The 13399-nt window shown below is 36.6% G+C and overlaps 2 protein-coding genes across 6 annotated transcripts in view; one reads left to right on the top strand and one right to left on the bottom strand.

The window, feature by feature from the left end:
* Positions 1-13399, top strand: part of LOC127525781 (uncharacterized) — a 231807-nt gene that overhangs the window by 85395 nt on the left and 133013 nt on the right. Inside the window, exons 28-33 of the mRNA XM_051918719.1 lie at positions 679-852; positions 977-1147; positions 6933-7106; positions 7846-8019; positions 10482-10655; positions 10780-10950. Of these exons, the coding sequence (XP_051774679.1) occupies positions 679-852; positions 977-1147; positions 6933-7106; positions 7846-8019; positions 10482-10655; positions 10780-10950 (1038 nt within the window). The remainder of the gene's footprint in view (positions 1-678; positions 853-976; positions 1148-6932; positions 7107-7845; positions 8020-10481; positions 10656-10779; positions 10951-13399) is intronic.
* The window catches only part of LOC127494020 (transmembrane O-methyltransferase homolog), a 130431-nt gene that overhangs the window by 34700 nt on the left and 82332 nt on the right, over positions 1-13399 (bottom strand). The gene's annotated exons all lie outside the window — the stretch shown is intronic.

The raw sequence follows: 13399 nt of genomic DNA, 5'->3' as shown, positions 1-13399 counted from the left end.
ATGAATTGAATCCGGCTGCAGATCTGTTTACATGTACTCTAAACATCATAATCAGATTCAAATATCCGTTTATATGTGTTTTACATACATTCAGATTAAAACTTTTGTGCACGCGCTCATATCAAACACACTTGCGGAGACAACCATGGATGTGACACCAACAGAGCTCATCGTTATTTTTGCCCTGTTGGCATACACATTCATAAATCAGCAACGGTTTTACAACTAAAGACGTGAATGTGAACTTGTGCACTGTGTAATGCGTGTCAACATTGCACTGCGCATGTGCCCCAGAGACTCCTGAACACGATTGAGGAAGTAGTCGGATTCAAGTGTTTACATGGTCATTTTGATAAACCACCCCTTCCAATCCGATTGAAATTTCATTCGGATCGAGCTCAATCGGATCGATTGAAGTGTTTACATGAATATTTTTCAATCCGATTGAACCGTCAATCCGATTACAAATGGATTATTTAGGTGCATGTAAACGTAGCCATTGATGTCTAACGTATTAAAGTTCTCTGTGCCTTTTTGTTTGCCTCCATATTCAGTTGTCAAAATATAATTCACTTTAAAGATTTATATTATTCTGGTAATGACTGAATATATCAGCCGAACAAATAATCAGAATAACTGATTTATCAGCTGAATGTTACATTTTCCTCTCTGTTCTAGACTCTCTAACTGCAGTGTAACAGAAGAAGGTTATAAAGCTCTGGCTTCAGCTCTGAGATCAAACCCTTCACACCTGATAGAGCTGGATCTCACAGGAAATGATCCTGGACAATCAGGAGTGAAGGAGCTCGATGATTTACTACAGGATCCAAACTGTCAACTGAAGACACTGAGGTGAGACGGGATGAAATAATTAACAAAATAAATTATATGCATTATATGCAACTGCTGGATGTTTTCATTACAGCAGGTTTAGTTGAGAACTGAATTGAATTCAGATTCATCTTCCCTTCTGCAGGTGTTTGAGTCCTGCTGCAGATGAAGCCTGTCAGTATGTGAACAGAGTTGTGGGTAAAAACCTGTTACTCCTGAGAGAGCTGAATCTGAGTGAACATGAACTAGGAGATTCAGGAGTGAATCAGATCTCTGCTCTACTGCAGGATAAACACTGTCGACTCAACACACTGACGTGAGTATTGTTCATTCATTCATAATCTTACATTACTGTTAATAGTACTGTTACTGTAGCTGATATAATATTTCCTGAGATCAGTCTGAGTTCACTTTATATTTTCACCTTTGTATTTTGCAATCTGTTGAAATGAAGATGATCTAAATTTCCTGTGTCTGTTTTATTTGCTAATGAAGATGATGTGACTTTACAGAATAAAGAGTTTTTTCTTCTGTCTTATTTTCTGTGCTCTCTCTCTCTCTCTCTCTCTCTCTCTCTCTCTCTCTCTCTCTCTCTCTCTCTGCGCATGCATGGGCGTCTGTTGAGTGAGTGTGAGGGTTGCGTGGTGAGTGTGAGTGGTTTTTTCGCCCGCTGTGGCAAGAATATTTGCTTTCTTTTTCTTTTTTTTTTGGGTTGGCCGTCACCAACCAGTGTATCACTGGAAAGCATGGCAGCCCAAAACACAAGCACTAGTTTGGAGTCTCTCACACGGCGCCACGGAGTGAAAGTGGTGTCTGCGGTGAATGTAGAGGAGTGTTGATGCCGTTGGTGATGTTGTTGGCCATGAATGTATTTTAGCGGCATCTAGAATGAATAACGCTATGGTTTTGTTTTTGAATTCAGTCAAGAAAGCAAACGAAGTTGTGGAGAAAGGAGTGGTAATTAGTGGTTTGTTTACCCCAGTGCTTCCCCTTTCTACCCCTGCGAAGAAGGTCACGTTGTCTAATGTTCCACCTTTCATTACAGACGAAATGTTAAACAAAAACATTTTGGAAAGATAGTCAGTCCTATGAAAAGAATCGCTATCGGAAGTAAGTCAGACTTGTTTAAACATGTAGTATCTTTTAGGAGATTTGTTTATATGATCCTGAAAGATAATAGAAATGAGTTTAACCTGAGTCTGAAATTGAGGTTTGTTTACACTGTCTTTGTAAGTACTGATGTGATGAAGTGCTTTGGCTGTGGTAAAACGGGACAACTTGTGCGTGTTTGTCCAGATAAAAATGGCACAAACGCGCAAGATGCCTCAAGTGAAAATGGTGTGCAAGTCAGGGAGGAAGGATTAGCAGAAAATGTTTCTGATCCAAGCCAAGTTGAGCCCAGGCCATCCACTAGTAACACAACTGATACGGTGCCTCTTTCAAAGACAGAAGAGGTGAATCAGGCCGCAGAAAAAATTCATGGAGAGAATGAATTAGTTGTCACTGTTGTTGCCAGAAATGAGTCCAAGGCTGATGAGAACATGGATATTTCACATGTTAGTGTAGGGTTGAACAAAATGTCCCCTTCCGAGAGTGTTAATTTAGGTGATAGTTTAATGATGGATATGGATCAGGCTGTTTTTAAAACACCTTTAAAGAGAAAAAAGAAAGACAAGGTTTCTGAATCAAAACAAGCTAGAAAAACAGAAAATGAAAAGGAGTCTTATGTGGATGAAGTTGGCAGCGAGAGCGATTTCTCCGATTCTGGTGCTTCTAGTTGTTCCCAGAATGAATGTACATGTAAAGATTATGATACTGAGGAAATTAGGAAGTTTTTAAACCTGACAAAAAATCTGAGGGGGGGTACAGGTTGCTGACTATTTTCCAGACATTAAACGCTTTGTGGAAAATACTAGGATGTTTATGAGTGAAGGATGTTTCACAAACAAAGAGGTATACAGATTGAAAAAATTTGTGACAAAGCTACAAAACCAGTTAAAAAGTTAATGGCAGTTAGTTGGCTCAAACTTTTGGCCCTTATTGGCTGCTTTTTTCTTTATGGTTTAAGTTTACTTTTTTATTTTCAAATGGGTGACATTCACATTGCGTCTTTAAATGTGAATGGTGCTAGAGATCGTGTAAAACGCTCAGTGATGTATGAGATTATGAGTCAAAAAAAAAAAAAAATTGATGTTTTACTTGTACAAGAAACACATAGTGATGTAACCAATGCTGTTGAATGGGAAAAAGAATTTAAAGGTCTCTCTTTTTTAAGTCATAAATCTTCATTTAGTGGAGGGGTTGCTATTTTATTTGCTAATAATTTTACTCCCTGTTCCATTGAGACGGAAGAGGTTGTGAAAGGTAGACTGCTAAAGATTCGAGCTCAGGTTGAGAATCACACTTTTGTTTTTATTTGTGTATATGCCCCAACTTTACCATCAGAAAGAATGGTGTTTTTACATGTTCTTGCTGAAACTGTGGAAAAATGTAATAGTGAAGAGTATTTAATTTTGGGTGGAGATTTTAATTGTGTGGAAAGTAACATAGACAGGAATCATGTAGAACCACATATGCCTTCTTGTAAACGACTTACTCAGATGGTTGAAACAAATGATTTATGTGATGTATGGAGGTGTCTAAATGGGAATTTAAAACAGTATACATGGACACATGCTCGTGATAACAGGTTGTCTTTAGCGAGATTAGACAGATTATATTGTTTTAAACACCATCTTAGCATTTTCAAGAACTGCTTCATAACCCCAGTTGGGTTTTCTGATCATAGTCTAGTTATAGGTACAGTAACTTTAAACTTTGTCAAGCTGAAAAGTGCTTACTGGCATTTTAATACAAATTTATTAAGTGATGCACATTTTATAGATACGTTTAAATTCTTTTGGGAAAATTTTAGGAATGAAAAAGCAAGTTTTCAGTCTTTGCAAACATGGTGGGGGTTTGGTAAAACTCAGATTAAGCAACTATGTCAACAGTACACTCATAATGTCACAAAAGATATAATTAAATCTATTAGAGTGTTAGAGGATGAATTTCTGAAATTTCAAGAAGCGGCACAGTCAAGTGGAAATCAAACACATATTGAAGGCCTTTTTTTTAAAGAAATCGGTGTTGTCTGACATGCAAAGAGTGAAAGCACAGGGAGCGCTAGTTCGATCACGATTTCAAGATATAGACCAGATGGATTTGCCGTCAAAATTCTTCTTTAGTCTAGAAAAAAAGAACGGTCAAAAACGTGTTATACATTCTTTATTTTCTGAGACTGGTTCTCTGATATCAGACCCTATTGAAATTCGTAAAAGAGCAAATGTTTTTTATGAAAAACTCTATAGTTGTGAGCACGAGGAGAATCAGTCTGTTGAGCAGTGTTTCTTTGAGGATTTGCCAAAGGTCTCTGAGGACTCTAATGCAGCACTCAAGAGGGCTGTAAGCCTAGGTGAACTGCATGAAGCTCTCCAAAGCATGGAGAATGGTAAGGCTTCTGGGATAGATGGAATCCCAGTTGAGTTCTATAAAACCTTTTGGTCTGTGATAGGGGAGGATCTGCTGGCAGTTCTCAGTGACAGCCTAGTCGGAGGACTTCTGCCGCTGAGCTGTAGAAGAGCGGTCCTTACCCTTTTGCCGAAAAAAGGTGATGTGAGAGACATAAAAAACTGGCGACCTGTATCCTTGTTGTGCTGTGACTATAAGTTGCTTTCAAAAGTGTTAGCTACTAGACAAGGAAGGGTTTTGGAGGAGGTAATCCACTCTGGTCAGTCCTATTGTATACCTGGACGATCAATTTTTGATAATATCCATTTAATAAGAGATTTATTTGATGTTTCTAAAATTATGGGTATAGATATGGGTTTGATTTCCTTAGATCAAGAGAAAGCGTTTGATTGTGTAGAACATGACTATCTGTGGAAAACTTTACACGCATTTGGTTTTAGTTATGATTTTATTAGATATATAAAAGTTTTATACAATGACATTGAGAGTGTATTGAAAGTTAACGGTGGCTTATGTGCTCCTTTTAAAGTGTGTCGTGGAGTAAGACAGGGATGTTCTCTGTCTGGGATCCTTTACACACTAGCAATCAAACCACTTTTAAATAAATTGAGAAGAGTTATAGAAGGGGTATCTATACAAGCCAGTAAAAGCACTTTAGTTTTATCAGCATATGCTGATGATGTTGTCATAATAGTAAATAAGCAAAATGATGTAGACACATTATTAAAAACATTAAGGGATTTTGAAGTCATCTCTTCAGCTAGAATTAACTGGGGTAAAAGTGAAGCAGTTTTAATAAGAAAGTGGGAAAGAGGGGTTCCAACACTCCCAAATGGGTTAACTTGGAAAAAAGATGGTTTAAAATATTTGGGAGTGTTTATAGGAGACGAAATGATTGCTCAAAAAAATTGGGAGGGAATAATTGAAAAACTTAAAGGTCGTTTAATGAAATGGAAATGGATTGTAAAGAGTTTATCATATAGAGGACGTACCCTTATTATTAATAATTTTGTGGCCTCTTCTTTATGGCACCAACTGGCTTGTATAGACCCACCTGCATATTTACTTGGGAAAATCCAATCCATATTAATAGACTTTTTTTGGGAAAAAATGCATTGGGTACCCCATAATGTATTGTATTTACCAAAAGAAGAAGGAGGGCAAGGGCTTGTACATTTACAAAGTAGGACTGCAGCTTTTCACTTACAGTTTATACAGCGATTCCTTACTGGCCCAGAGAACTTAAGCTGGAGGCCAGTGGCCAGTATGATTTTAAAGACTGCTGAAGGACTATGCTTGGATAAGCCTTTGTTCTTGTTGGATCCCAAAAAAGTCAACACATCTAGGATGCCAGAGTTTTACAGGAATCTTTTTAAAGTATGGGATCTCTTTAAGGTGAAAAGAACTGATCCTACGTCATCTTTATTCTGGCTATTGAAGGAACCCCTGATCTATGGATCACGTTTGGACATTTTGGGTGCATGTGGGACAATGACTGCAGCATTTATTAAATCCAAGATTATAACAATTGGATGTTTAATCAAAGTGGCTGGGCCAAGTTTTGGTAAAGCTGAGGATGTAGCTGTTCTTTTAGGAGTGAAATCCATTCGAATTGTTACACAAGTATTACAGAAGTTACAATCTGCTTTTATAATAGAAGAATTAAAGATGCTTCAAGGTTACAGTGAAGGGGAATTTATCCCTAATGAAAAGGACCAGTTTCTAAATCTGCTTCTTTCACAAAATTTAGGTGACTGTACAGGATTTTTTTTGGAATCTGAAAAGGTGACAGATATAGATTTGTATGAAAGTAATGGGGAAAAAAATGTATAAAGCTTGTGTAAAGGTTTTTAACAAAAGGGGATTACATGAAAGAATTGACACACCGTGGCGTACTGTTTTTAAGATGAGTAATAATGTTAGACCAGAGTGGAGAGCACTGTACAAGCCACCGTTAACTAAAAGAGCTGGAGATCTACAATGGCGAATTCTGCATGGCATTATTGCTGTAAATGCTTTTGTTTCTGTTTTGAATCCAGATATTAGCAATGAATGTCCTTTTTGTTTTCAGAAAGAGACCGTTTTTCATACTTTTGTGTATTGCTCAAGACTTAAACCTTTATTTGATGGTTTGCAAAATCTTTTTAATTGTTTTAATGAGAAGTTTTCTGTGCAGAGTTTTATTTTGGGTTTTAAATATGTTCAAAAACGAAAGAATGATTTGTCAATTGCTTAATTTTATTTTGGGAAAAGCCAAAATAGCCATTTATATTAGCAGAAGAGAAAAAATTGAGCAAAGAATCAATCATAATGTTGAAAGGGTGTTTGCAGCTATGATCAAATCAAGGCTTTTAATTGATTTCCTCCTTAAATATTTTTGAAAGAATATGGTGTCATAGAGGAGCTTTGTGTTCCGTTATTGAAAATGAACTTCATTTTGCACTCTTTTTATAAAATGTTTTAAATTTTGTGGTATTTTTGATGTTATGTGATTTGATGTGTTTTTTTTTTTTTTTTTTTAGTTTTGTTAAATAAAGATGCTTGAAAAATCAAATCTCTCTCTCTCTCTCTCTCTCTCTCTGCTAATGTAGGTTAAGCTGCTGTTGTATGACAGATGAAGGTTGTTCTGCTCTGACTTCAGCTCTGAAATCAAACCCATCACACCTGAGAGAGCTGAACCTGAGCTGGAATAAACTAGGAGACTCTGGAGTGAAAAACCTCAGTGATCTACTGATGAACCCACAATTCAAGCTGGAGAAACTAGAGTTAGTATCATTATACTGTACAGCAGTTACAGTGAGATTAAAGTTCACGGTTTAGTTTAAGACAACTGGACTCAAGTCACATCATTTATAGCGCTGCACTTTCTGCTGTTTCTCCATCTGAAGAAAGATTCAGAAATACTATTAGTTAACGGCTTGTTATGTGTATCAGTAGAAAGAGCATTAAACTTTAAAGCATTTGAAACTTTGTGGATGTAAAATAGTTTTATACTGAAATCTGACAAATCTTTGCTTTGAAACAATACAGAAGTGAGAACAGACTAAAAACAGCGTAACAAATGACAGTAGATTATTCTGACAGAGTTACAGTTATACTGGACTAATGGTACTTTTCACTAAATCTTAATTTATTGAGCAAAATGTGTATTTAGAGGTTGTAAACTACACTTTAAAATGACTTAAATTAAATTGATTCATGTATAAGATTTTCTTATGTTGAAAATGTGAAATCTGTCCATTTAAATATAAATTTTTCTATTGTTTCTATATTGATCCTATATATTAATCTCCAGTGATAAATTCACTTATTTGTGGAGTGAGGACGGATCCAGACTTGGATTGTAACTAGTGTCCTCAAATGCTCCTGTCTTGGTTTGTTCATATCATGAAGTTTCCATGATTTTGCTGGTGTATTAGTGACTGTATGACATTTATTAATGATTCATTTAACTCACACATGAACTGAACATGGATTTGAGTCATTTTCTCTTTCTGTCTTCAGTCTGAATAGATGCAGTATTACAGAGGAACAGTGTGTCATCCTGACTTCAGCTCTGAAATCAAACCCATCACACCTGAGAGAGCTGAACCTGAGCGTGAATAATCTAGGAGCCTCTGGAGTGAAAAACCTCAGTGATCTACTGATGAACCCACAATTCAAGCTGGAGAAACTAGAGTTAGTATCATTATACTGTACAGCAGTTACAGTGAGATTAAAGTTCACTGTTTAGTTTAAGACAACTGGACTCAAGTCACATCATTTATAGCGCTGCACTTTCTGCTGTTTCTCCATCTGAAGAAAGATTCAGAAATACTATTAGTTAATACTATCAGTCTGTCTCAAACTCTCTGTTTAGTTCCTGTTTTGAAGCCCCTCCTTCCAGAATACAACATGTGCTCTGATTGGTTAGCTGGCCCCATGTGTTGTGATTGGTAAACTGCTTAGAGCGTGTTCTGGAAATGTCACACCTCTTACCATGACCGTGAGTTTCAAGCTTTTGTGTGTAGCCGTCATTATTCTCTTCGGTTCTGGAAGCTGTCCTCCATAAAATGTGCAGTACACAGATAAATGTTGGGGTTATAAGGTTCAGGAACAGTGTTAAAAATAAATGTTATTTATTCTTCGTCTTCTCTAGTGCAGCTCAACCAGGCCTCGCCCCATCTTTTGGTGTATTCCGTCAGTGGGGATTATTTAAATGAGTGACATTGTGACTTCACAAGATCCAGAAGAAACACGGTGTAGTCCAAACGAGCCGTTCGTTGTAGTTCTTGAAAAGAGAGAATATCCTCCTTTGGAGTGGACTCTGAGCTTTGTAACCCTGCAGATCTTTTTATGCTCAAACAGCAACATTGCACATTAACTAAAGCTGAAAAAGTGAAAAAGCATAATAGGACCCCTTTAAACAATGTGTATTCAGAGGTTGTAAACTACACTTTAAAATTACTTAAAATAAATTGATTCATGTACAAGATTGTCTTACGTTAAAAATGTGAAATCAGTCCATTTAAATGTTATGGAAAGGCAGGGATTTGTATAATTCTCCAGAATAAAGCTTGTATAATGGCCCGTCCTGACAACAATCGAGCCTCTTTTACACGTCACAGTCACAGACATCACTGAAAGAGCGCAAACTTGTGTATGTGCATTAAATTAATGGAGCTCAATAGAAGAGGAGCACAAAAATTCTAACTAAAATATTTTGCTAAAGTATTTTTTGTCTTCAAAGCTATAAATTGCACATGTAACATGAATTGTAATCATTATGAGGGCAGTAATTGCAAAGGGATTATAATAGTAATTGGATATAGAATTTTCTATATATGTAGATATTCTAGATCTAATGATTTAACACTTGGTGCTGTTTTTCTTTATTACAGTTTGTCATTTAGTGATTTAATCATTAGTTGCAGCACCAGTTTTGAGTCAGAATTCAGATCAGTCTGTTAGAGCTGGTAATCCTGCCACAGAAAGGAGGGTGAGATCTGGTAATTGTCATCACTTATCTTAACATTATATGTGACAGGATTCATGTATTTTAGTGTTTTTGATGGAGCTACGTATCTGTGATTCTGCTTCCAGCTTTGCAGATGGTCTCGACTAAACACTTCCTGTAGTTGTTTGAGTGTTTTACGTCACTGTGGAGGAATTTTGGCCAGTTTGTCCCACTCCTCCTTGCAAAGCTGCTTCAGTTCAGTGCAATTTGTAGGCGTATCTAGCATGAACTGTACGTTTCAGGTCCTTCCACAGCATTTCAATGGGCCTTAGTTGTGGATTTTATTTTGAGGCCATTTCAAAACTTTTCTTATTTTTAAACAATTTTGATGTTGCTTGTATGTTGTGCATCATTCAGAACAAATACTTTCACACTTGTACAGGTTTTGGTAATTGAATCCTTGAAAGTGACAGTGGCTATGTTTACATGCACCAATTTTCATCAATCCGAATGAATTGAATCCGACTGCAGATCTGTTAACGTGTACTCTAAACATTATAATCAGATTCAAATATCTGTTTATATGTGTTTTACATACATTCAGATTGAAACTTTTGTGCACGCGCTCATATCAATCACACTTGCGGAGACAACCATGGATGTGACACCAACAGAGCTCATCGTTATTTTTGCCCTGTTGACATACGCATTCATAAATCAGCAACGGTTTTACAACTAAAGACGTGAATGTGAACTTGTGCACTGTGTAATGCGTGTCAACATTGCACTGCGCATGTGCCCCAGAGACTCCTGAACACGATTGAGGAAGTAGTCGGATTCAAGCGTTTACATGGTCATTTTTGCTGTTGGATTGGTTGATAAACCACCCCTTCCAATCCGATTGAAATTTCATTCGGATCGAGCTCAATCGGATCGATTAAAGTGTTTACATGAATATTTTTCAATCCGATTGAACCGTCAATCCGATTACAAATGGATTATTTAGGTGCATGTAAACGTAGCCATTGATGTCTAACATATTAAAGTTCTCTGTGCCTTTTTGTTTGCCTCCATATTCAGTTGTCAAAATATAATTCACTTTAAGGATTTATATTATTCTGGTAATGACTGAATATATCAGCTGAATGAATAATCAGAATAACTGATTAATCAGCTGAATGTTACATTTTCCTCTCTGTTCTAGACTCTCTAACTGCAGTGTAACAGAAGAAGGTTATAAAGCTCTGGCTTCAGCTCTGAGATCAAACCCTTCACACCTGATAGAGCTGGATCTCACAGGAAATGATCCTGGACAATCAGGAGTGAAGGAGCTCGATGATTTACTACAGGATCCAAACTGTCAACTGAAGACACTGAGGTGAGACGGGATGAAATAATTAACAAAATAAATTATATGCATTATATGCAACTGCTGGATGTTTTCATTACAGCAGGTTTAGTTGAGAACTGAATTGAATTCAGATTCATCTTCCCTTCTGCAGGTTTTTGAGTCCTGCTGCAGATGAAGCCTGTCAGTATGTGAACAGAGTTGTGGGTAAAAACCCGTTACTCCTGAGAGAGCTGAATCTGAGTGAACATAAACTAGAAGACACACGAGTGAATCAGATCTCTGCTCTACTGCAGGATAAACACTGTCGACTCAACACACTGACGTGAGTATTGTTCATTCATTCATAATCTTACATTACTGTTAATAGTACTGTTACTGTAGCTGATATAATATTTCCTGAGATCAGTCTGTTCACTTTATATTTGTGGAACAATTTTCACCTTAGTATTTTGCAATCTGTTGAAATGAAGATGATCTAAATTTCCTGTGTCTGTTTTATTTGCTAATGAAGATGATATGACTTTACAGAATAAAGAGATTTTTCTTCTGTCTTATTTTCTGTGCTCTCTCTCTCTCTCTCTCTCTCTCTCTGACAAATCTGACAAATCTTTGCTTTGAAACAACACAGAAGTGAGAACAGACTAGGGATGGTAAGATTCACTGATTCGCATCGGTGCATCAGCATTAAAGTTAACTATGCAATGCATCGATTTAAAAAGTGTGCATCGGATACAAGTTGGCATTTGACGAAAAAAACGATTGATTTATATAGAATTATTAGTAGATGCACTATACTTTTATTATTTAGAAAGTGACCAATAATTTGTGACCAGTATTTCATATGTAGATTGATTTCTCCTCTCTAAACTGTTTCTCACTCGTGTTCTCTCATCACCTCTGCTGCTACATGAATATGACGCATCACAATACTACAGAGACGAGGCGTGTCCTGAGAGTCACAGTGAATATAGATTAACATGGCACTACAGTGTTTGTGAAAGGGCCATGCCTTAGAAGTCAGAAGGCACTTAAGTTAATTTATGATTTGCTGTCTGTCTGAACCAGGGGTGTCTAACCTCGGTCCTGGAGAGTTCAGCTCCAGCCCTAATCAAACACACCTGAACAAGCTAATCAAGGTTTGAAAGGTTGTTAGAAAGCTATAGGCAGGTGAGTTTTGATCAGGGTTGGAGCTAAACTCTGCAGGACTGAGGCTCTCCAGGACCGGAGTTCACCACCCCTGGTCTGAACCAAAGAAATAAAAGTGAACTATGACTTCCTCGATGCAGAAAACATGGACGGAATCGCGGAATTCATTCATAAAAACAGAATTTACTGTATAACACGGAATGTCACAGAATTTGTCAAATTTTGGATGAATAAATCAGTAGATGGGCACACTTAAATCAAATCACGATATGGACTAGTGTCTGTGAATATTAAACCGCAAGAAGATTATTTTCATGAATCCTGCATGTTCTGCGTGTCTCTGTGTGAATGAACCCACAAATGCGTTTACTAGCCTACACATACTGAAGCACAACAGTGTTTTTTCCAGCGTCTGCCATCTGACTATATGACGACATGAACACAAACTTCATCTCCAAAGCTGCTCTGAGAGTCACTTCATGAGCATTTTACCGTTTAATTGAGTAGCATCTGCCTGCAAAACCGGAGGCTGCATTTTCAGGACCGCATTTCTAGGACCCTAGATTTTTAGTGACAGCGCCACCTACCGAATTACAGGACCAGTGACCGCATGTTTTTCTGGAAGATGAACGATATTCAGAGTGTGAGTATCAAATGTGAATCAATTTTTATTTGTTTAACATTAAAAACAATTGTGATGCATTTAATTGCAAAGTGAAGTGATCGTGAGTTGCTGAATAGTCTTGAATGCACTTTATAGCTATCATATATTAGCTTCTAATGCTGTAAAACGAATTGTTAGCATATTAGTTTAACAAAACTGTAGCACGACTGACAAGCTTGTGTTGACTTGGTGAGTACGGTATGATTAATAATCCTAGCCTGTACAATAACCTGTAGCACTTCGTTGTAAAATCTTGTTATTAAGTTAAAATAATCTTAATGTTTTAACTGTCACGTGCGTGCTCACTGTCAGCCTGCCCAGGTGAAAAAATACTATAGTAAATACTATACTGTTTTTGTACATTGTATAGTATTTGTATAAATTAGTAAATTGTAGTATACTGTATAAATTATAGTATTTACAACACTTTGTTAATGAATCCTTCAGCATACTGTAGTATACAGTGAACTGATAAACTGTAATAAATACTGTAGTATACTTTATTATTTACTACAGTAAACTTTAGTGTATATTGTAGTATCATATACCCTATAGTTGTAGAAAACTTAGTACAGTATTGGGTAAAATAATTTGTTTATATTACTATAGTGATGTTACCACAGCAAATACAAAATTACCACAACAAATTAATTCAAGTACTTTACTATAGTATGGTTCAAAAAAACTAGTATTTACTATAAATTACTATAGTATTTTTTCACCTGGGCATGTTTACCCTACAATACATGTTATGAGCATGTCTCTTCATTTTGACATTGTTTTTATAATGTTGATTGAGGCATTTGACATTTTTAATAGTCAGACATAACAGAGAGATCATCATAATAATAATACCGCGTGTGATATTGTGTCATGTACTGTGTTCTCTATAAGTGATTTCAGTGCAGCCAATATATGACAAAAGAATAATAAATAAATTGGTCAAGTACTAGGCTTAGGC

Source organism: Ctenopharyngodon idella, chromosome 14 (assembly GCF_019924925.1).
Source record: "Ctenopharyngodon idella isolate HZGC_01 chromosome 14, HZGC01, whole genome shotgun sequence".
Lineage (NCBI taxonomy): Eukaryota > Metazoa > Chordata > Actinopteri > Cypriniformes > Xenocyprididae > Ctenopharyngodon > Ctenopharyngodon idella.
Note: the sequence above shows the minus strand (reverse complement) of the source record. Positions and strands in the feature narration are given on the sequence as shown.